This window comes from Catharus ustulatus, chromosome 11 (assembly GCF_009819885.2).
Source record: "Catharus ustulatus isolate bCatUst1 chromosome 11, bCatUst1.pri.v2, whole genome shotgun sequence".
In the NCBI taxonomy this organism is placed as follows: Eukaryota; Metazoa; Chordata; class Aves; order Passeriformes; family Turdidae; genus Catharus; species Catharus ustulatus.
The window spans coordinates 1,940,434-1,964,509 of record NC_046231.1 but is presented as its reverse complement, the minus strand read 5'-3'; the positions used below and the strand labels follow the sequence as shown (position 1 = coordinate 1,964,509).

General features: G+C 39.4%; 1 protein-coding gene across 1 annotated transcript in view; it reads right to left on the bottom strand.

The window, feature by feature from the left end:
• The window catches only part of LOC117001535, a 149,139-nt gene that overhangs the window by 87,794 nt on the left and 37,269 nt on the right, over positions 1 to 24,076 (bottom strand). The window contains exons 2-3 of the mRNA XM_033069954.1: positions 11,387 to 11,432; positions 8,375 to 8,573 (exon numbers count right to left, since the gene is read on the bottom strand). Of these exons, the coding sequence (XP_032925845.1) occupies positions 8,375 to 8,408 (34 nt within the window). The 5' untranslated portion in view covers positions 8,409 to 8,573; positions 11,387 to 11,432. The remainder of the gene's footprint in view (positions 1 to 8,374; positions 8,574 to 11,386; positions 11,433 to 24,076) is intronic.

The following is a 24,076-nucleotide window of genomic DNA, read 5'->3' as shown; positions in this document are numbered from 1 at the left end:
CCAGCTTTCTTGAAAACCATAAATATGGGAGACATCCAACTGCACTTAAAGAAACCCACATGACTTATTTTGCTAATTACAGAGTGTGAACAGTGAATTCTAGAGTAAAAACCATGGGAGATAGTTCTCAAGGTTAAAATACACTTGCACACCCTCTTCATTAATTCCAAATAAATAATTTGAAAAATGCTCAAGCTTCATGGATAATAGCAAAAGTGGTCTACTTAGCTCAATAAACTGTTTGCTGCAATTACATCCACTAAGTTTTAAAAGGCCAATTCATGGCTACACCTTTCAAGAGGACTATTACAGCATTACTGAGTATTTTCCAGTGACATGGAATGTGTTTTCAAACTGACTTCTGTCACAAGTTGGATAATTTCAAGATGTGGATAGCACTGATGGCTCTCCTTTTCATTTTTCCACCACAGATAGCTCAAGTTTACATAATTAATGTAATTTATTCACGCATATGTGCCAATATACTACACTGCTATATTCATGTCCCCAGATGAGAAACTTACTTACTTTTACCTACTTACTTAAGTGTTTACTTATTCCTCATTAACTGGATCAAAATTTGTTGGTAGATAATATGACATGGAGAATTTATCTTGTCTTTGGTTTTACTTGTTTACTAACATGAGCCTGTTGTGAAACAAACATGAAAAATGTTTAAAGGCTTAAAAAGTTCTTTGCCTTTCCCTGGAACTGTCATGTTCTGTTCAATTTAAATATGTGGTAAATATTAATTTCCCCATGTTCCTTTGTATTAAAATAACTAAAACAGAAAAATTATTCCATCTGAATGTTCTCTGCACTCAGTTGCTTATGCCTTCAGAGATGCCAGGCTCTGTGCAGAGACCAAGACCAAGAGCAGCAGTTTCAGGGCTGCTCTTCTCAGTTCAACTTTTCTCCAGCCTCAAGCTGGAGAATCCCAGAATCACTAAGCTACAAAACTCAGCAAGTAATCTGACACACACCAAAAAAATCCCAGTGCTTTAGTTTTCTTTCCATTTTCTTTCTAGTATCTGAACTTTTCTATTAAATGAATAGTCGATTTTCAAAGCCATCCGTTTAACAATTACAGCTTAAAACTTGTGTGTGAAAGACAGAAAACAGAGGAAGAAAAAGGAGAGCAATAAGGGAGAAAGAGAAGAGAGAGAAAGACAGCCAAGGGGTTGCTGACTCAGCAGGTATTCCTTGCCCAGGAGGGAATGAGTGTTCCAAGGCCAGGGATAAGTGCCTGGGCTAGCATCAGAACAGCAAGGGCAGCTCCTGCCTTCCCATGTTTTGGGGACATGTGGCTGTGGGAGGTGCACAGCACAGGCCGTGCCTGGGGCCAATGATTCCCCAGGACAGCCCATGGGCAGATGTTCTGCACAATTGCCTGCACATTTTCACTCTGTGGACCCATAAAACACCCAGGCCTGTCTCCCTTCTTTCTTTTGTGCTCCTCTCTAACTCATTAACTCATTTCAACAAATAGGAATTGTTTTTTATCCTGGGTGAGCCCAGTCAGTGTGCTGCAGTCACAGCAGCTTTGCAGGCAGGAGTTTGTGAGGAGGCACAGGGCAGGGGCCCAGTGGCACAGACATGTTCCTTTAGCTGGGCTCCATAAGCTGCTTCCCAGCTTCCTTCACTGGGAAGGATTGGTGTGATTGCTCCTTGCTTCATGCACCGCTCACCCAGTGCCTGGGACACCAACCAAGGCTGCCACCAGGCTAGGAGCACAGGAGTTTGCAAACACACCTGAGTACCGTGCTGATGAGTGCTGCCCTGCTTTCCCACAGTGCCACAGACAGCAACATTTGCTGCAGTGGAGAAACTATGAAATTAGATCCTCTTAATATTCCTTAATAGGCAAAAGGCAGAAGAGTGGGCGAAGAGAGCAAACAATGTGCAACAGTGTTTAAATTATAGTAAAATACATTAACAATAAATACTCTCCTGTCAAGAATATGTCATGCAATTATATTTACTGCACTGAACAGAGCTAACCAATGTTTTGAGAGGGTGGTTTTGCGCTCCCAGGATGACTCTCCTTCAGGGACAGCATATGTGAATAATCATTTAGACATGGGATATCAGCTGTGAAAAAAACTGCTCCAGCACAGTGTGCCAGATGTGATGGCTAGAAAGTTAGCTCCCTCTCCTGGATTAGACCAGAAAATTAAAGTACATTGTGCTAATCTAAACCAGTACTCCGGCATTTCTCAGCATTGTTAGTCTCTTTTTCCCCAGTCCTAGAACCTCAGTCAAGGGAAATCTATGCTTCCTGAAGTACTGGAGTTTGCTGAGAGATCAGCATATCACCTGAGCAACAATGGCAACACTCTTACTGCCAGACTTACAGCAACAAATATATGCAAGAATGCAGAATACATATCTGCACACATCTGGAGAGCCCAAGAACCTCATGAAGTGCCACAGTCCATAAAAATTTCATTGCAAACCAGACGTCTCATCTGACTTTGACACTGTCCCTCAGCCCCCTGCAAGCAGAAGGACCATGACTGTAAGTAACAAATTGGCTAGAGTGAAGTAAGGACAGTAGGACTAACTGCATGAGCTGAGAGTTTGAGAACTAAGGCTGAGGTGAAGACAGAGAGCATGAAAAGAAATTTTACTGAAGTTTGGAATATTTTTCCAAGCATCTTGCAAACAGGCTGAAGTATTACACAGTTTCCACAATTTCCAGACAACATGGGAACTTGAAGTACTTAGAGAATTACATCTTCAGTTTTCAGATCACAGAAGTTTGGGAGCTAAGATGCAACTAGGAAAAGAATGAAAACATAGGTGTTCATAGCGTGCTGACCACTTGAGATTTGATCAAATTCAGATAAAATCAATGGCTAATAAGCTCCCTTTAAAGGCCAGGTTTACATTATGAAACCCTATATATGAAACTGCACAAACAAAAGTTTAAATAGTTTTTTTTACCCTGCTGAGCCGCACCATTTTGACTAAAATTTTGGTCCAAACCCGGAAGTGCGGCTTGTAATCAGGTGCGGCTTATATACGGACAAAGAACGAAAAAGTTGCTGTTTTAGTTTGGAGGACAGGTGCCTGCTGAGAAAGGCAGGAGCTTCTCTCTGAAATAGAGAATGTAAACCCCCTCCCTCCAAATTATTATAATTTTGAAATCAAGCAGCTCTCAGGCAAAGATACGGGAATTAGGAATAACAGTTCTTTACTAGGGAAATTAAAATAGAAATACAGTACTAAAAAGAAACAAACTCCAAACCCTGACAAAGTCAGAGTTGAACCTGACACCCCATCAGGCAGGGTGTTGGTAGCAGTCCTATTCCATGGTGGCTGCATCCTCTTGCAGTGACAGATGTGGTTCAGTTGGAGCAGTGCTCCTGTACAAGGTGCAGTTTCCCTCTGGAGGTCCAGTGGTGATGTGGAGAAATCCGGTTTTCCTCTGGAGTCCAGTGGAGAAAGGGGCTCCCTTAGTGTCCCAAAACCTCTGTTTCTATCTTGGTAAGAAATGTTGGGCTCTTCCCCCTGGCTGGAGCAACTTCCAATGGGATGCAGTAATTTTATCAGTCACACAGTGGGACTCAATGGCCATTAGCAGAAAATTACTTGCTGGAGGAAGGATGGGTTGTGAAAAGATAAAGAACAATGCCCTGCCTGGTTTCAATGGATGGCCCATTAGCAGAATATCTGCCACAGAGATAAGGATTACTGCCCCCACCCTCAACAGATGGTGATAGAATAGATACCTTTTATCACACTCTGTATTGTAACCCAAGACAGTTGCTGACACCCAGACGTGCGGCTTATAATCAGGTGCAGCTCATAATCGTGAAATTACTGTAAATTCAATCCTTTATGATTATATAGTGTCTTTCATCCAAGAAACTGAAATTTCTTCACACTTTGAACACCACCCTTCCGAGATCATCATACACTACTTATAAATAAGAAAACAAGGCACAAAACCAAAAAAGTAACATGAAATGCACACATGACAACTGATTTGTCCAAACAGAAAACCATTATGATTAAGACCCAGAACTCTTCAATTGCTCTGTCTCTGCTTTTACTACAAGAAGATTAATTCTAACAGGGAGACTTTTACAAAAATATTGCCGAGAGAGATATATCATGGGCAGTTCAACCTCCTCGAAGTTGGAATCACCTCCTGAAAAAGGCTTGCTCTTTCTACTGAGCTGTCTTCCAGCTGAGACACTCCAGATGGGTAGTTGGAGGCTTTTAACAGTGATATTGTCAAGGAGTTTTGGAGCAAGCATGGGAATCTATGGCATAACAGGAGAGGTTATGCACTGCTGTATCTCACTAGCTGGGTGAGAAAATCTTGTTATCCAGACTCAAAAGGTTTGGACTTGATATAACCATTATAAGTGTGTGTTCATAGATACAGAGTTGTCTCCATGGGTGTTGGTCCTGTGTAAACACTGAGTGAGCTTAGGTTACTCTAGTTCTATTGCTTAAATAGGATGAATTCCCTAAAAAATTCAAACCTCTCTGCTGCTGAGTTGGAGCCTCCTGAGCATCTCTCTCACAAAGCTATTATTCAGTTGCAAATGTTGGGGCCAGTTGGAATAAGCTCCATTTCTGTGAGGTGTCAAAATTTGTGAGAGTCCCTTACTGACTGACAGCCTTTCCCAACATGGGTGAGGTACAAATAGGATGGGTAGTGCCAGGAACAATGCCTGCATTGCCCTGCTCTACAGACCTGTCTGCTTGGATGGCCTTCATAAGAGCCAAAATGTATGCAAGCAGTTTTAATAATGGTAATTAAAAATCCTGTTGTAAACCAGGGTATCTACCCAAAGAATTTCGCTGGCAAAATTATATCTTCCTATTTAGTTTAAAAATATATATATATATTTTACAATAAGCACACAACACATAAACCCATAAAATTTTATTAATTATATATTTCAGCAATTGTTTTAAGGATACCATATTGAAAGACCCTCATAAAACATTCTACCCTAATACCACATAAATTAACAGCTAGATTAGGGCTAGCTGGCCAATTTTAGAATTAGTTGAGGTTATAAAAGTACACTCTCTTTGAAATAGCACAACATCACATAGAGAACAGCTATTTTACCCAGGAGAAGGTGCAGAATTTTCTGACTGCTGACAAGATCAATAACTGTTGATTTTCACTCCTGGGGCCTAGATGAAGTTTGCCTGTGGCCAGAGACCAAGTGACTAGCAAGAGCACTTCCCAACTTTCAATTTAAATAATACAGGACTTGTGAGCTTGAATAAACACTGGGGAGGAAAAGAGACAGCAAGGCCAGTGACAGCTCCATTCATTCTGAAGGAGTTCAGCTCAGGAAGAAAGAAGATTGTCCACATCATGAAGTACAGAGATACAAAAAGACACACACTGAAAACATTCAAACATTTCAAATCTTGATTAACATCTCTGACATGTATGCATCTTCCCAGAGAGATATGTATTTCCAGACAAAAGAAGGACTGAAGTTGTCCTGGACTGTTTTCCCAGCTCTCTGCACAGCTGGAATCTGTAAAGGGATCTCAGGAGCAGTAGAGCTTGGAGTACTGAACCTCTCTGAGAACTCGAGCCAATGACATCATTTCTATATCAGGACAAATCTAAGTTGCCAGAAGATGTTCTGTCTTCTTTAAATTCTACAGAAATGCTGGAAAAATGAAATATTCCCAAATCTTCATTTTGCTAAAGCAGTATCTTAAATTTGGTCCTATTTATGCCATAAGATTGTACAATCTGGTAGCCTTTAAACACAGTGTGTGCTGAGTGAACAGTAGTAACTAGCAATACAACTGCTCTTTTATTCTGAGTATTTGGTATAATATTATATGAGCTTATATAATATTGCAGGATTATAATATTACACATACTGTAGATTTACTGCATTTCCTATTGATGTGAACAAAAAAAATCTTTTCTGAATGAAATATTGCAAGTTACTGAAGACTTTTATTCTGTATAATCTGATCCATGTCTACCCTCAAACACCTACAAAAATAGCAGCAGTTTTATGAACTCTCAATTTCCTGCAGTGAGTGTTAAACGCTTTTTATGTAGCTTAAAAAAAAAAAAAAGAAAGTGTTTCTTTTATTTGCACACTCATGAAATGTGTATTTTTATGCTTGGCTTTTGAAATTATGCTACAATAAATTTTTTTAAAACTTTGAAAAAATTGTTTGCCATAAACTCCCCAATAAGTTCACTGACAGTATTGTTGTTGCTAGTCCCCATGGAAACCAATACAATGGCTTTCAAATCTGGTTCTTAGAAAGGACGATTTCAGTCCCATCTTCCAGTCTCTGTAGATTTTAGTTAATTGCTGAGATCTGATGTTCAGTGATACAATTCAAATAAGTGTCAAAAGAGTCCTATTTTGAAATAATGATTTTAAATATTATATGCACATTATTAAGAACTTGTCAAAAAGTGTCAAGTAAATACTATTTAATTTAAAATTTAAAATTAATATTTTACATAAAGTTACAATAGAATTATTTACAATTTAAGTACTTAAAGTCAATTAATAATTTTGGTATTATTGACATTTGTTGCTTGATTTTTGCGCTCTCCTATTCCCTTTTGCTTCCACATCCCTGCACTCACAGTATAATGCAAAAAGAAAACAATAAGAGAAGAGAAAGCTCATATTTTTAAAGCCTGATTTTTACATGAAGAAATTGTAATTTTTAACCAATTTGAAATAATCAACATCTATTAAAAAAAAAAAATCAGAGGCATATACATACATGCAAACAAAGATCTAAATTGATAGGTCACAGTCTGTATTTTTTTTAATTAGCATCCATGCAGATTGGTAGCAAATGTAATGAGTGCAACTCAAGCACACAGCATGTAAGGCTATTTACAAAACTCACAGCTGTAGAAATAGTAGAGTAGTAATCTATAAAACCTGATTTTTTTCAGGCAGAGATGAACAAATACTTCAGATTTTTTCTAATTTTCTTGATGTTATTTTTTGAATAAAATCAGGACATGCATACACCCCACCCCTCAAACGATGTGTTTTAAGAGTTTGAGTTCCTGGTAAGGAAGGAGAAGTATAATAGCTGGGTTTTTTTACAAATGATTACTGCCATGATCCATCTGTGAAAATAGTCCTGACTTTCAGTGAAAAATAATGAACCATTAAGTTAAATGAACAATTAAGTTAAGTTAGAATATTAATGACAGCCAGAAATCACTTTGAAGCTTTACCCATTGGGTGTGTTTGGATGTGAACCTATTTTTTCTGGTCTTTTTGACTGGAAGCAGATTCCCTTAATGTTGTCCTGCACACTACAGTGTGTTATGTCACCCTTCCACATTCCCATGGTACTGAGAAAAAGCCAAATGCACCTATCCTACTGTGAAAGCACCTAACAGACAGAGAGGACTCGTTTAGAGACAGGATTAAGGTGTGCCCATTCTTACATCCGGTCTTGGGTTACAATACAGAGTGTGATAAAAGGTATCTATTCTATCACCATCTGTTGAGGGTGGGGGCAGTAATCCTTATCTCTGTGGCAGATATTCTGCTAATGGGCCATCCATTGAAACCAGGCAGGGCATTGTTCTTTATCTTTTCACAACCCATCCTTCCTCCAGCCAGTCATTGTCTGCTAATGGCCATTGAGTCCCACTGTGTGACTGATAAAATTACTGCATCCCATTGGAAGTTGCTCCAGCCAGGGGGAAGAGCCCAACATTTCTTATCAAGATAGAAACAGAGGTTTTGGGACACTAAGGGAGCCCCTTTCTCCACTGGACTCCAGAGGAAAACCGGATTTCTCCACATCACCACTGGACCTCCAGAGGGAAACTGCACCTTGTACAGGAGCACTGCTTCAACTGAACCACATCTGTCACTGCAGGAGGATGCAGCCACCATGGAATGGGACTGCTGCCAACACCCTGCCTGATGGGGTGTCAGGTTGTTACTCTGACTTTGTCAGGGTTTGGAGTTTGTTTCTTTTTAGTACTGTATTTCTATTTTAATTTCCCTAGTAAAGAACTGTTATTCCCAATTCCCGTATCTTTGCCTGAGAGCTGCTTGATTTCAAAATTATAGTAATTTGGAGGGAGGGGGTTTACATTCTCCATTTCAAAGAGAGGCTCCTGCCTTTCTTAGTGGACACCTGTCCTCCAAACTAGGACACATCCCAAAATGCTTGTTGAAAAGTCAAAAAACTATCCAGTGACTCACTAAACTGCACTGTGGTATTGATGCGAAACTCTGTGAGACCTGTGCAAAGTAACAGCCAGTGTTATGAGTTTATGTCCTGTCACTTAGGGAAGAGGCTGAAATGACTGTGCAGAACATGGGAGCTAATTAAGAGTGTATGCACTACAAGAGACTCTCTTACTTACTCGGAGGATACTCCAGAGCTACTTTGTCCTGCATGGAGACAATCACCACTGCTGAACTAACTCAGCTGCTCCTCAGGACTCCTGCCAGTCTTGGTATTTCTGGCAAACAGGACACACTTTCTTCTTTATTGCTCTTCAGTGCTGCACCAGAAATACCAGGAGCTGAGCAATCGCATCAGTCAAAGTAAACAGTAGTGCCCTGCAGAGAGAACAGGAGTTTCACTTTTTATTTCAACAGAGGTTCATCACAATGTAGGTGACTGCTTTTCCTTCCAAACACATTGAATCCTAAGCAGTCAATTAATGCTTCTAAAAAGATTATACATCATCTCAAAGAGAAATCAGATCAATTTGAAATTTTTTTTCCTCTTATTCAGTATTATGAAATTGAATGGGAAAAATGTTGAAAGTTCCTCTTTTATGGAGGGTATATCTCATACAGAAAGTGCTACTTTTATTACATCTTGAACTGTCTTTTTGTGACATATCTCCTTAGGTTAAAAGGGCAAGGGTTGGCCAGCAGTTGTTTTTACAAAGGACTTAATTGCTAACTTACAAAGGCCAAAATATCCACCTCTTTGTTCACAGTTGCAGTTTCCAATTTACTTAGCTAACAGGTGATTTGAGTAAAACATTCACATCCTGCACAGGGTGAATTATTGAACTATGAATGGTATCTAGGCTATTGTTGATATAGCCTTTCAGAATTTGTGGTGTGCCAGTAAATGTGGTATTTCTGCCTGAGCATCATTGAATAACATCAGTGTATTTGTTTAATGGCAGGAAGGGAAGCTAAAAACTGAAACCTAAGATGAAATTTGAAGAGATAATTATAGTTAAAGAATTTGTGTTTTATTACTGGGCTTACATCTGGGAGCGTCCTATTGCACTCTCATATTAATACAATCTTGGCAATCTGAGAACAACTGGGCAAAAGAAAAAACCCTATCATTCTGTAGAGATGTGAATCAGCACAATTGTGTTTTCTCAACTGGCAAGTGGTTTAAACTTCCTCTTTCATCTCCTATTGTTTTTAGAAAATTGTCTTGTGATTGTTCTTCAGCTACACAAAATAAGACACTCCCTGGATGGGCCCAGCATATGCTTTGATTTCATTAGCAATTTGAAACAAAAACAAGGGACCTAGCAGTAGGATTAGATATGTACCAGGAGATATGATACCATCTCCCTGGCACAAAGGGGCTTTTTCCATTGTCAGCAATGATGAACTTTGATTAAATGCAGTTAGCCAGGACATAATCTCTTGGACAAGCAATGCTTGTCCTCCATTCCTCCCCTGGCAGCACATACTTAGTACAAGATGAGACTGAGCCACCCTTTGCTACTTGCCTTGCAAATTCCATTGCAGTGAACTGAGATGATATCTGCGAATTACAAATCTCTGTGCAGATTCTGGGCCTCAGGTGTGCCTCAGATCTACAGACACTGACATTCAGCCATAGAGCAGAAGCACTGGCTGTGAGTGTAACACAGAGAGTCTGACAAGGAGCTCTGCTCACCCTGATGCACCTTTGGCCAGAGTGCAGCTCCCACTCTGAAGGATCGCACATACTGGTTACTGCCGCAAGGCCTGGGGTGCATCTATTGAAATGCACACCACCACCTCCGTTTTCTTTCACTGATAAGTGGAACTGACGTAGAGAAAGAAATTAAAATTACGGAGGAAGAGGTCTCTCATGGGGTCTGCTACCAGCACCAGTTTACAGTAACACCTGCTGAAGTTTTTTGCCTTATGACAAACAAATGAATTCATCTTCATTTGATGACATGGAATTCGTGCATTTTCAATTTTCTTTGGTAGTAGAATTGAGTTGGGTAAATACTTTACACAAAAACAGATGAGCATTCAGATCATCTAGCTAGGATTTCTGTCTCTACCATGCCTGACAAGTCAGTCCAAGCAACAAATGCTCCTCCTAATGGTCATCAGATTATACCAGGATACTAGAAACATCCCAGGAGTAAATTCATGAGTGCTAACCACATCAAGCTCATAAAATTACAGTTGTCTCATTTGGGGTCACTAAATTGTGCAGTTAAAGAAGAGAATTCATAGGAAGGAGAGGGATAGAGATTGCAGTGTGCAGCATTAATTGTAGATCCCAGAGGGGAGAATGGTGGGAACAGCAAACAGGAGAGGCAGAAGGAGAATCTGTGGGGTAGCACCTGCGCTTATCTGCATTTTCTGTCTTTCTTCAGCAACTGCTTCAGGCCTTTCACAGAAACAGGACACAGGGAAGATAGAGGTGAGGAAAGAGACTGAGGCAGAATCTTCAGATACAGCAGCAATCACTAAATATAATGTAAATTACTCCTGTTTATTGTGTTCCTGTTGAATTAAAAACTGTTAACTGGCTATAAATTTATCAAATATATATATATTACTTATAAACTGGGGTGGGGGGGAACCTAAAATTTTAAACCAGAAGAATTTCCCTTGAATAAACTAAGGGAGAAGTGATTTCATGGCTTTTAACATCAGAGTAGTCAACTGCATAGAATTCACATTTCATTGTGAAAAAAATCAGATAAACAATCTCCTTCCATTGTTTGCAGTAATCACAGACTGCTAAACAATTTCATGTCATTATTTTAATTGTGCAACAAATAAGGGAAATGTCAAATGAAGTCTAAAGCTCCTTATGAGTGTTTGTTCTTTTATTCAAAAATCTGTCCCTTTCAAAAACCCATTTAAGGTAAATCCACAATTTATATATGAGGTATGTGAAAAGTGGACAGGTATACTTTTGCCAGAAAAAAAAGTGTATCCCAAATCTGCTTCCCATAAAAATGGTGCTCTTTTATAAATTTGTTCTAAGACTTCAGTCCTCTCAATGCCATATAGAAGTGAGGCTGTGTAAAACCTGTTAAATCAAATTGTGTCCCACTGGTCAGTAAAACTAAGACTTTCAAATATGTAAGACTTAGAAGCCTGGGACACTTAACACCAAGGAAATAAAGGAAGTCTGTATTATTCAGTAAAATTCTCACCTCAAGTTTGGTAATCTTCTTTAAAATAGATTGGTGGTTAGAGTACCTAGAAAGCAAAGAAAGTAAAACAAATTTTTAATTCAATTTGTTCATTCTTATAGCACATATTATAAAATATACCCTATAGTTTTGGTTCTGTTAAAATACAAAAGAAAAATAATCTCAGCCTACAGGAGCTAATTAATGAAATGGATAGAGAAAGTCTAGCAGACTTGAGCTCTGCTTGCCCACCTTTAAAATCCTCAATATATGTTGTAGGTGAGAGGGTATCACTACGAGATCAGTTTATACATCTATAGCAAGATAATGGTTCTTCTTGCTTTTTACAACTTGATATTGATCTCTTACTCCTGACACAGATCAAAGAAGAATATTTTTCAAATAGATCCTTTGTTTAGTTTTTGTTTTGTTTTCCAAAACCACATAGTAAATCTGAGCTCAAAATAGATATTTTACCCTTGATCTCCTAAGCCCAAATTTAGAACCAATTTTCAAGCAGTATTTTAAAAACAATTCAGAAAATTATTGGAATGTCTCATATCATTTTGATGCCGACTTTGTATTGCCAACTGGTGGTAAATACCTCATCGTTCATGAGTGCAGCACCTGAACACGTGAAATGCAGAGTGACGGGTGAGTTGTGTTTCTCAGTGTGTGTGTGCAGGGAATGAGCAGGCAGAAGAGAGAATGTATTTTTTAAAGATACTTAGGTCCAATGTGTCCATCTTTCCTTCACCGCAATGTCACAAGATGCCCTGCACACACGGTGTAAATTCAGACGATATTATAAAACACTGGAAGCAGAGATAAGTCTGGGCAATCTGAACACCTGGAGTTGAATGGGATAATCCTGTGGTACCTTTGGCTCGTTCTTACTACAGAGAATTTGTGTGACTGATTCCCCAAGAACTGCTCTGGAGGAGACAAGGGAAGGATTTATATGTCAAGCTGCATCTTCCCCACAGATTCCATGCCTAAGCAGAACACTGAAGAGCCACTAACTGCACAATTACTACACTATCATCAAAGACCCAGGCACACATCATGTTAGCTAAACGCAAAACACTGCAGTCTTGACAGGAAAATGCTCTTCCCAGCTGAATTTAACTATGTGGCCTACACAGCATGTTTCCTATCACTAAAATAATTAATTTGGTCACCTCTCAGGTATAACGACACAACCATGAAGCGCTGTGTGTCTTGGTGACTTGGGCCATGGAAATGGGAACTTCAGAGAAAAGAGTAGTCACATTTGAAAGAAAGGGTGTAGAGGCAACTCAGAAGAGCACATAAATGGGGAAGAATGTAGCCAGGAAAAGGGAATATACAGAGGAGGAAGAAAGAATTGAGAGCCATGATAAAGAAACAAGATGCACAAAGGAGCGAGCTCAGCAGTAGAGTGGAGGAGGGTGACTGAGAAATGCTGCTTTAGTCATTCCGAAACTGTTAAGTGGTCAACTGGTTTCATGCCGAGAGAATTAGCAGGGGTACAGGGGAAGCAGATTCACAAAACTGCCTGAGGAAGTGGTAGTGTCAATCCCCTATCACCAAAAATTTGGCTGTCAGCAAACTCACTCTGGTTGTGTGGGATCAGTCGCCCTTTCTGGCTGATGACATCTGAACCAACACTTCTAGAAGTGCCTTGCCCTAGAGCATTCGGGGGTGTAGTGAGCAGGGAGGGATGCAGCCTCTCATGTAGGGAGTGCTATTTCACCCTGTAAGAAATACATTCATTCAGCATGTGTGAAAGATGAGGGAGTAAGGAGAAAATTACTCCATTACCTGGTTGCTGACAAGATAGATGTTGAAGTTGCTGAATAGCAAAGTGACAGACCAACAAAAGGATATGAGAACAATCATAGGAGCCCAGACTCCATCCCAGTAAGGGCAGCTGCTTAGAAGATGCTGTTTCCCATTAGGCAGAATGGAAGGGAAACTTTTGTAACCTAGTAGAACTTACTTAAATATGGGGTCACTTGATGGAAGATGCTTACAGGAAAACAGTTTGAAATGTTTGGAACAAAAGGACAATAGACAATATCACCTGACAAATGGCAGCAATTCATGTTGGTAAAGAAAAACTGTAATTTAATAATTTCCAGGATTTTTTTTTTATTATTACCGTCATTGTTATTCTTGTTGTCTAGCTTGGTGAGCAAACCAAAAATTGATTTCTTGTACAGATCCAAAAATGAGACACAAACAGAAGCAGTGGTCTTTCAGCTGTGAGATACTGGAAGTTCCTGGAGAATTTGGGCATCAGCACAGAGCCACCAAAATCAAAGGCAAGAAAGCTGAAAAAAAAGGAAAAATTAGATACAAAGAAGAAGAGCTAACCCCACCCTCTTCTTTCTGACACCACAGGCGTAGGGAGTCCATGACATGTGATTTCTTCCTCTCTCTTATGGGGCAGGAGCATTCACTTGATTTCTACCACACCTGCTTCTTATCTACCATCTTTTCCACCTACATTTAAGGTTCAGAATTGCCAGAATTCAGATTTTCTCTTTTGGTAACATTCTCTTGTCCCTCCCTCATTTCAGTCTAAGTGTGCTGGGGTTATCAGGGTTTGCTTTGATCCCTAACCAGATCTGAAGATAATCTGCACAAAGACTGTTCCAGTTGCAAGCATGCCCTTAGGTTAAACAGGTTCTTCAGCACTGCTCAGTTATTCTCTCACTTTCTCTTACAAAATAAAACCAAACTAACTAGGCACATGCAATCATGATTTCATTCACTCATCTCACTCTTCACCCATACATAAGCTCAAAATCATTCAGTCTAAGTAACTGTAATAGTAAAACCATTCAGAGACTTTACAGTGAAATATCACTCAGAAAATACTTCAGTTGTTAACTTAAGGATCTTCTTTGCATTTTTCAGTTTCTAATGTGGTTAAGACAACATCAATATTTCTAAATACTGTTCAGTCTTGAGTTCTGTTGAGTAACTTTTTCGTACACTTTAGTTTACCTGAAATGTACTCAAAATGTTCTGTTGAGCCAGTCATGACGCTCAGTATGAAAGTAAGGTTCTCTAATAATCAAGAACACTTCAACTAAGGGGCAGAGGAACACACTGAGGACCCAATCCCATTCAGCCTCATGCACATGAGTAGGCCAGGTAGTTCAAGAGCACCAGTTGTGTGAGTGTGGATCTTTACATCTTTAATACTGTGACGCTTCTGTGTGCAATGCAAAATGTCTTCAGGACTTAAAAACAGCTCTAATTATGCATACAGCAAATACAGACTATATTATGAATTGCTTTAAATTATATCTTGCTTCTTTTACACCACCAGTATAAAAATGGTTTTTTTTCTAGTTATTTATCCTTAACATGTTTTAATGTCCTCTCTTGAAACATATCCCAGAGTGGTTTAACAGCACAATTTTGGTGTGATCAGTAACAACCACACAGCTGAGGATTGCTTTGAGCCCTTTGCAGTACCCTATATTCATGGTGACCTCTTAGGAAACATGACATTTGTGTTGAGTTTTCAGGACAGCTTAAATAAGCCAAAAGTCATTATGATTCCAGAAATTTAAATTAAAACAAGATTAGGTCAATTATGCATGTTAACAGGATTACCTGTGCTGTGATAATGGCACAGTTTTGCTTATGAATTGCATAACTAACCTGTAATTTGAAAAGGTGGGTAGGTAGACAGGTACAGTAAATTCACAAATACAAGCCGCACGGAGTATAAGCCGCATATCCGGTGTGTTGGCAACATTGATGTCTTTGTCAATAGACAAGCCGCACCTGGAATATTAGCCGCACTTTAGTTCGCCGCAAACTTTCACAAAGTCGTCATTTAGTAACACAATCGCGGGATCGCCGGGGCTTACTGGCTTACTGCCGACCTCGGAAACATTGTTTCCAAGTGAAAAAAGACACACCCTTTATTTACAAGCCGAAAAAGACAGGAACAATAGTGTGGTCATTTTGCGAGCATTCCCAATGGATCCGCGTTGCCTTTAAACAGCCGCTCAGCCACGTGGGCAGGCAGCTGAGCTCCAAGCGGAGCCACATCTCCGTGCTGGCACAGGAGCGGCCGCTCTGGCCCTCGCAGTCCCGCGGGGGAAGCGGCCGTTGTAGCCCTCGCGGCCCGCGGGGCGAGCGGCAGTTGTAGCCCTCGCAGCCCCGCGGGGGGAGCGGCCGTTGTAGCCCTCGCAGCCCCGTGGCCGAGCGGCCGCTGTAGCCCTCGCGGCCCCGCGGGGCGAGCGGCCGTTGTAGCCCTCTCCCTGCGAGCCGAGTGGCCGTTCTACCCCTCTCCCTGCGGGCTGAGCGGCTCCCCCAGCCCTCTCCCTGCGAGCCGATCGCCCACTTCATCCCTCTCCCTGCGGGGAGAGAGGCTCCCCCAGCCCTCTCCCTGCGAGCCCAGCCAGCCCCGTAGCTGCACAAGACTGAAAACACTTTAAAAAGTACAGAGAAATATCACACACTTTTATCAAACTGCCGAGGTAACTCGCTGAGGTAACTCACCCCGATAACAACCCCCGCCCCTCAGTAACGCCGCCATTCACAGGCAGGCAATGAGCTGTTCTCTGATTGGTTCATCGTCAGAACAACGGGAAACCATGGATTTCAAACTGTTTCGGTTCGGGACTGGACTGGTATGATACTAGGTAAGGGCAGATATCACATTTTTGTTCATAGATTAGCCGCACCCAAATATTAGCCGCACTTCCGGGTTTCCACCAAAATTTTTGTCTAATTACTGCTGCTTCTATTCGTGAAATTACTGTAAGTAGGTAGGTAGATAGATGGATAGATAGATAGATAGATAGATAGATAGATAGATAGATAGATAGATAGATAGATAGATGAGTCAGCTGAAAAGAGGGATTCCTGTGGTACACAGCATTATGCACAATCACTACACACTAACAAAATCTTAATTATTACAGTAATTTCACTACTATAAAGCGCATCGGATTATAAGGCGCATCTCCAGGAGTCAGCAAATTTCCGAACTTTGTCCATATATAAGGCACACTGGACTATAAGGCGCATTTTTTTTTTGCAGCAAGGATCCACGTGCAACAAAGTAACAAATTATTAACAGAATCACGTAATCGCGGGGTTTCCTGGCAGGTGCTCAATTTGCAAACATTTTTCACAGATTGGTGTAGCTTTTAAACGCAGCCCCAGGTGCCTTCCCTGTGCCGTGGGCCCTAGCACTCCTGCCCGCCCCCAGTGCCGGCTGGCGCAGCTCGGCTCGCGGCTCTGCTCGCGGCGCAGCTTGTGGCTCGGCCCCTGTGTCACCACGCCTCACGGCTTGGCCTCCGCGCCTGCCGTGCCTTGCAGCTCGACCCCCTCGCCTGCTGCACCTTCTGGCTTGGTTCACGGCTTGCACTTCCGGGTTGGCAAATTTCTGAACTTTGTCCATATATAAGGCACACTGGATTATAAGGTGCACTTCCGGGTTTCGATCAAAATTTTAGTCAAAAGGGTGCATCTTATAGTTGTGAAATTACCGTATTCTTTTGCACTTACATAGTCCTTTTCATCCATAAGCACTTTGAAATCTGTATACAAAGAAATCCAATGAAAGCTCTAGAATCCTGAGGCAAGAGCTCCCTATCACAGGAATCATTCCATAGATCAGGATAAAAGCCCTTGGCCACTTGCATTAAGACAAGTCCTGCCACAGAGGGAAAGTACAGCAGGCAATTGAAATTCTTAGAGAAGCAGACAGGAGCTGTACTTTAACACTGAGAAAGCTGAAACTTTTGCATTTGCCTTACTTGGAAGAATGCAATACTGAGATAGCCTACAAATATTCTTCATACAGAATGATAGACATCTCATTTCATGCCCCAGTTTGGTTTAAGAGCACACAAACTTCTTAACTAAATTAGTTGCACACCTTTCCCAGCCTTTGCCACATTACTTCCACACTGCCCCCTTTATGCTAAGAATAGTTTTATTTTCCTGGTCTCTCTTATCCGTGCTGTTCTGCCATCTCTTGCTCATTGAAATCCTTCCTCACAAAGGCTTGAGTAACACTAAAAACAATAGGTAAAATATATGTGGTTCACAATCTACTTATGAATATGTTCTCTCTCACTTCCCCAGATGACAAATTGTAAAACAAGTTTTGTTCCTTTTCTTTTTTACTGCAATGGAGTTTGTCATCTTCTACTAAATGTATTTTTAAGCTTGTTTAACAGCTAAAATGTACATAATCTATCTGGCATTTAGAAAACATCAGTCAATTAAATCAAAGTAACTTTAAAGTACTCAACTTGATAGGAACTCACCCAGTCATTTGCAAAACACATTCTTCAGCCTCTTCATTGTAATAACTTCTTTAAAATATTACAATAGGTGCCACAAGAATAGAATGGTTCTAATTTTAATACAGAGACATATCATAATCAGAAGAGAAGTCCTGCTCAAGCACATCTGTACACTGATAAATCAGTGAATCAGAGATGTTACACTCTGCTGGCATTCACCTCCTTTCAGGCAGTCAGCAGAAAACTACCCAAAACAGCTCCCACTTTCAAGTCATAGCCATGACATTGTAGTATGATCAGACAATAGCAAAGAAAAAAAAAACAACCCAATCCATAAATATATAAATAATTATTGTCATTGCTGTCTCCTCACTCATGTTTACATTTTAATGAACTCTTCTAGTAATAACAGTTTCCTCCATTTCCAAAAAGCCAGCACTCCATAAATATTGAGTTGTACTCAATCTGCTGATGTACCAATTTTCTATAAACAGAGAAAATCCAAACTTATCACTAGGTCTAGCTGTTGAAAAAGGTTAGTGTAACTAAATAACAAAACAGGAGTGTTGTTTACTTGTTAATGCTCTACTAATGAAAAAAAGCTGTTATGGCTTTGATTAATATAGACTATACTGGACAATTCTGGCATAACTTTCCTTGAAGAGTGACTATTGATTTCCTTTTCATTCTACACTTGGATACCACATATCTGGAATCCAGCCCAGGTTTCATAACTGCTACTATCTCCACATTAACAGCCTGTGCAAGATTAGAAATAGCTTTTGAAGATATATGCAAGGGTGAAGCAATCCAAGAATTTTCTCCATTTCCACAGGTTGAGTTTTTCCATCTGTCTGTGCAACAAATTTTAAGGAATTAAAGGTGTTTGTAGGCATGATGAAATTAATCAATTGCAATTAATGAATTATACCATTGTTTAATCTTTTAGCACTGCATTGTTTTCTCTTCTCTTCTCTTCTCTTCTCTTCTCTTCTCTTCTCTTCTCTTCTCTTCTCTTCTCTTCTCTTCTCTTCTCTTCTCTTCTCTTCTCTTCTCTTCTCTTCTCTTCTCTTCTCTTCTCTTCTCTTCTTTATAATAAATATCTGGTGTAGATGTGGTAATTACAGTTACTATCGGATAATGACTCAAGCAGTAAAAATCTTTGTAGTACTCCCCTCTCTCTCATAGTCTCTCTAATGGTACTCTCTATCATTATTCTGTATTCTGCGTACATCTTCCTTACTGATCTATACACACAAGGCACACAGCTTGTCCAAGATTTTAAGGTTAGGTAAGTAGCTTTCAACTATGAAGATCAATGTGTTCAAAAGAGGCCACAGGAACTTGCAAACAAGAAAAATTACTTTCAAATAAACTTCTTTTTTTTTAAATTCAGTATAGTGTATGTATTGCCTGGCACATGTGAGACAACAAAATGTATTCTGGTCATTCCTAGAAACATGGAGCATAATAAGTGACATGGTATTTATGTTTCAAATTAGTCTTCTTTGAGAAGTGGTATATTTTTTTCTTTTTTTTTCCATTTTCCTCAAGCCACAGAATAGGTACTCTAAAAATCCTGTGTCTGGAACTCATAAGAAGCCCAGCCATGTGGTACCAGGTTAATAACCAAAGAGCTGCAATAAATTAGGCATTCATCTAAACTAGGAGTTCATTATCAGTTGCAACAACAAAGATTAGGACCTGGCCCATGCAATTCTTATGGAGCAATAACACAATGCTAAAATTAAAGAGACATCTGTACTGCCAAAATGGATCAGAAAAGGTTCTTTCAGCTGTTAGGAAATATTAATGCCATGTTAGAAAGTCCAGTCTAATTTATCAATGGGAGAAAATTAAAATCCTACCTTTTATGTCAACTGTCAGCAATTGGCACAGTCAAAGGCAATAAGGTGGCCACTCTTCTAGTAATCTAGTTTATTTTAATTAAAATAATACTGTAAAAGTTGTTTTAAGTCTAAACAAATGTAGAAGTCAAATGACCCAATGTAGTAATAATTGCTTAAGATTAAAACAATGCTATGTAATTTTTTTTACACCCATTGCTGCCACAGTTCATTAGGTACTCAATACCATGAGAAAATATTTTCTATTTGTGTTTCTGTTGGATGAAAACATGAGAAAATGAAAATGCTATTCAAAAGAGAGACTTACTGTTACACAGCATCTTCATTATTTTGCTATTGCCATGAACTCCAGAAGGACAAGATGGTTGACATGTGACAATGACTGTTAAGCACAGAAAAGAAAGCCTGGCAAGTGACAGGCTGAAGGGAAATGTGAACAGTGGTCTACTGTTGTAAAGTGAGCAATCACCAGTTTGAGAAGCCAGAAGGAACATTATACAAAGAAAAGAAAGCTACTTCCCTTTCCACCCACCCCTACCAGGGCTACTGGTACTGTATGCTGCAGCTCTCTGCTCAGGTGTGCAGCAAGGCAGGAATGCAACAACCAATCCAATAACACTCAGGGAGCTAGAAATTGTGATTTGTGCAGATAAAATGAAAGAACTACAGTTGTCTCCAAATAACAAAAAAAAAAAATCAGGTACAAGGTGAGGAATTTTCAGATCCATAAAAGATTCCTGCTGGGAAAAGGATCAAGCAAATTTTGCAGCTATTAGACAGTGTTCTCTAACAGTAGGAGTGGAATGGAGTGACCTGCAGGCACTGAACTCCTTTGGGACAATTTGCAGAACTCTCGGTCTAATAGGAGGAGACATAGAAACAAAAGGTCTTTGCCTTTGTTTTTTCATGTGGTAATGATCTTAGTGTGTACAGGTTTTCTACTCTCATTATCCAACGTGCAGAAAAAGAGAGAAAGAGCAGCAAAGGTGCAGTCACCAATGACACTGGATAAAGCAAGGTGCAGTATTTGCTTCACACTCCTGAAAACACCAAGACACAGTCTGGATTTGGTTTCTCCCAAAGTTCTTTACAGAAAAGGTGTCAGCCTAGTGGGACCATGGACTGGTCTTTTCTTTCCATAATCTAGATTCCTGAAAAACTAAGAAAACATGTAGAACTGAGTTACCGAGACGTTTTCTGGTGTGGAAATCAAAGGTCGCAGGAATGGGCTGTATTTTATTGAAAATGTGCCTGGTCAGTAGTGAGATCCAATCTCTGAGTACAAAGTAGATTGTTATGTTCTTGATGACCAGTTGCATTCACATGAGGATCCACTTGAAAAACTGGAAAATTTGGTTCCTGTATTTGTACTGGATATTACAGTAAGCACTACAGACAAACAAGTCATAGGATGCTAAGACAGCATATGTTTTAGACAGGCAAAAAATGCATTTTTAATTGTGCCAGTGATTAACCAAGTCGTTAGGGATGTGGTATTGAAGTCTTTACATCAAGGACGGATATCTTAGCACGTAACTAGAGGATACTGCTCTCCTGCAGTTATTGCTTGATGAAAGGCTTGACCTTTTCCATACAGGTCAAGGCATTCCCTTCCAGCCCAAAGAATGTGCATAATAAGGGCAGTAACACAGTTCATAAAGGACAGAACAAAGGTGGCCACTGGCAAAAGCAACAATTAATAAATAATTGTTTGCAACACTTTAACATAGCCCTTCACATGTCCAATGTGATAACTAATTAATCATAGCAACAACTTTGTACTCTATACTGCCTTTCATCCAGCACCTCAAAGTGCTTTACAAATGTTAATTAATACATAAGCTGTACTTTGAGGAATAATATTATGGCACTGGCCCCGGTCAGTGTTAATTCGTTCTTCAACAGCACAGCTTGTGAAATCTGGTTGACTTTCCCAATGAAACATAAAATGTGCAAATCTTCCTGGCACAAATCTGAAGATGTGTTTCTCCATTCAAATATAAGCTATTCCATTGTATTGCTGACAATATGGCATTCCGCTCCTTCATGTTTTACTCCAGTATAATCTCACATAACACAGCATGGTTTAAATGTAAGAGGAGATTAACTTTTCACAAGAAAATTGGATAACTGGTATTTTAGTCTGAACATCTGGCACTTTTTTAGCTAAATTGTTTCTTTAAAAAGCTGTTGGGTTTTTTTCTGTGCATTCACATACTACAAGCATTTGACTAACTTTAGTTCAACAGCTGAGACAAAAGCTAATTTCTTTGCTGAAATGACTGGACTAAATGGTCCAAAATGACTAGAGGTCTGCATATTTTAGAGTTATTTTAATTCCTCTTTTTAGAATCGTAACTTTACATTACATTTTGCATACCTTCTACCATTTTCTGCCCATGCAATCAATCTCCTGGCTTCAGAAGGGTGTGTGTTTGAATAAGATACACAGGACTTATCCAACATCCCCCTATAAAAATCATAACAGATTGCTCTTTAAACCTTATGAGTGTACTCGTACTGTGCACACAGCCTGTCCACAGAGCTGCTGAATTTGGGCCCCAAAACTTCTGGGCTCCTATCATCAGAGTTTGAAAAATCCAGCTAGTTTCCTTCTGTTACACAGGTTAACCAAAAACAATTAATAGTTGGAAAGCTTTTACCAGAACGACTTCTTTTTTCTGGTCTTAAAATCTCATAACAGCCAGAAAACCTTAAATTTATACTAGAAAACTCTATTTAACCTCTTGAATAAAAAGAAAGGATACCTTACATCATTCAGGTTTTGAAGCAAAAACATCTTTGCAAAGCTATTTTAGATACACACGCACACATTTAGCTCAGTGGAAGGAAACACTAAGGAGAATCAATACCAAACTAATCACTAACACATTAACATCACAGAAAGGACTGTCCACTTTCTGCCTTTTAACATTTCCCATTTATTTTGGGAACCACTGTCCATCTTCATGCCCTAGAAAAAATCCTAACAGTGCAGGACAGAAAGACAACTAGCAATCCTTATTTTGAAATGAAAAGTGTGCACAGCAGAGCCAAGTTTCACCTTAAAGGTTGAAGAAGGGAAGGAAGAAAGAAAAGGGGAAAAAAACAGTGAGAGAGAGAAAAGTATAAGAGTTATCACTGAACAGGTGTCTGCATAATAACAACATGAGTAGAACTAATAAACTTAATTTCAGTGAGCCTTGAAGCCAGTTGCAGGCTATTAAGAAAAACAGTGGGTTAGCATTTCTGGGAGCAGGCTTACTAATAGTACTACACAAATAAGAAGTAATTTCTTTACATCTTGAATGGTCTTAATAAGCTAGGGCTTACAGCTTTCTTTTATCAATTAAGACAATCCCAACAGCAGCAAAAACTGACACACTTTGTGTATGACTCTGCATGTGTGTCTATACATGTGTAGCAAATTCTTATGAATTATGCAAAACCTCTACCTGTGTTACTCTAATTGGTCCAGAACTATAAAAGGAAGATGATGGAAACTGGAAAAAGATGAAAAACCTTTGCCTAATGACCAGTATCATGTTTCAATACGTCTAAGGCATTCAAGGGATATACTTACTCCTAAGAAAGAGGAAAGAGTTGAAGAATCAAACTGATGCTGGGATCATGAAGCAAGCAGTCTTCTGCTAGTCTTTAATCAAGATATATTTCAACTTCTCATTATTTCTCCCATCCAGAGACCTGAGGAGCAACTCCATAGCTACCACTTGTCTTAAAAGAGAAAGATGGCAGGTCCCAGGGACACAGAGAACCTTTTGACACCGTTCTCTTTTAGGAGTTCATACATGATTTTTAATAAAAGTAAGAGCAATTTTTTTTAAGTTTGACATAGTAAGGAACTTATGAATGAATGCAACTTCCATCTAAACACATTGATTGTATTGGTACAGTATTTCTGTGAATTCTTAAGGGTACACAAACAGCCTCCTGACTTCAGCAAAATGCTGCCTTTTACTTCATTGAAATTCAATGTTTTCTTCCATGAGTACATAATTCAAATTCTTTTAGACTAAACATAAAGACTGTACTCTCCAAAACTTAGCATATATGGCATAGCTGGAGATAGTAGATGTCTCTATTAAAACAACCTATTCTTCCATATATCTTTAATTTCACCAGAAAATCTGAAACTTAACAAAGAACCACGATTACATCAGTTTGTGACACACTGCTTTTCTGGTTACAATTTCTTCCTTTAAACCCATACTAGATACCCATTGTCAAGGTCAGGGATATTAAAAGTGATTTGTTAGATGTAAAATACTGTTTATTATAGTCTAAAGAGCAAGCCAGCTTGAAGTAATAAATTAGCGCCAGATGAAAAACTGCCAGAATTCTCTACTATACATGTGTTTCCCTGGAAAGCATCCCAGATTTTTTTTCTTGATAGGCTCTTTTTCTAAAGACTCCCTGACTTATGGAGTGTGAGCAAAAGTTATAGCTTATAAAAGGGTCAGTGAGGAGTATTAAGGGGCTCTGAAAACAACAACAACAAACAAAACTCCTGTATAAACTGAGCTGTGGTTACAGCCTAAACAGTACAAACTGAT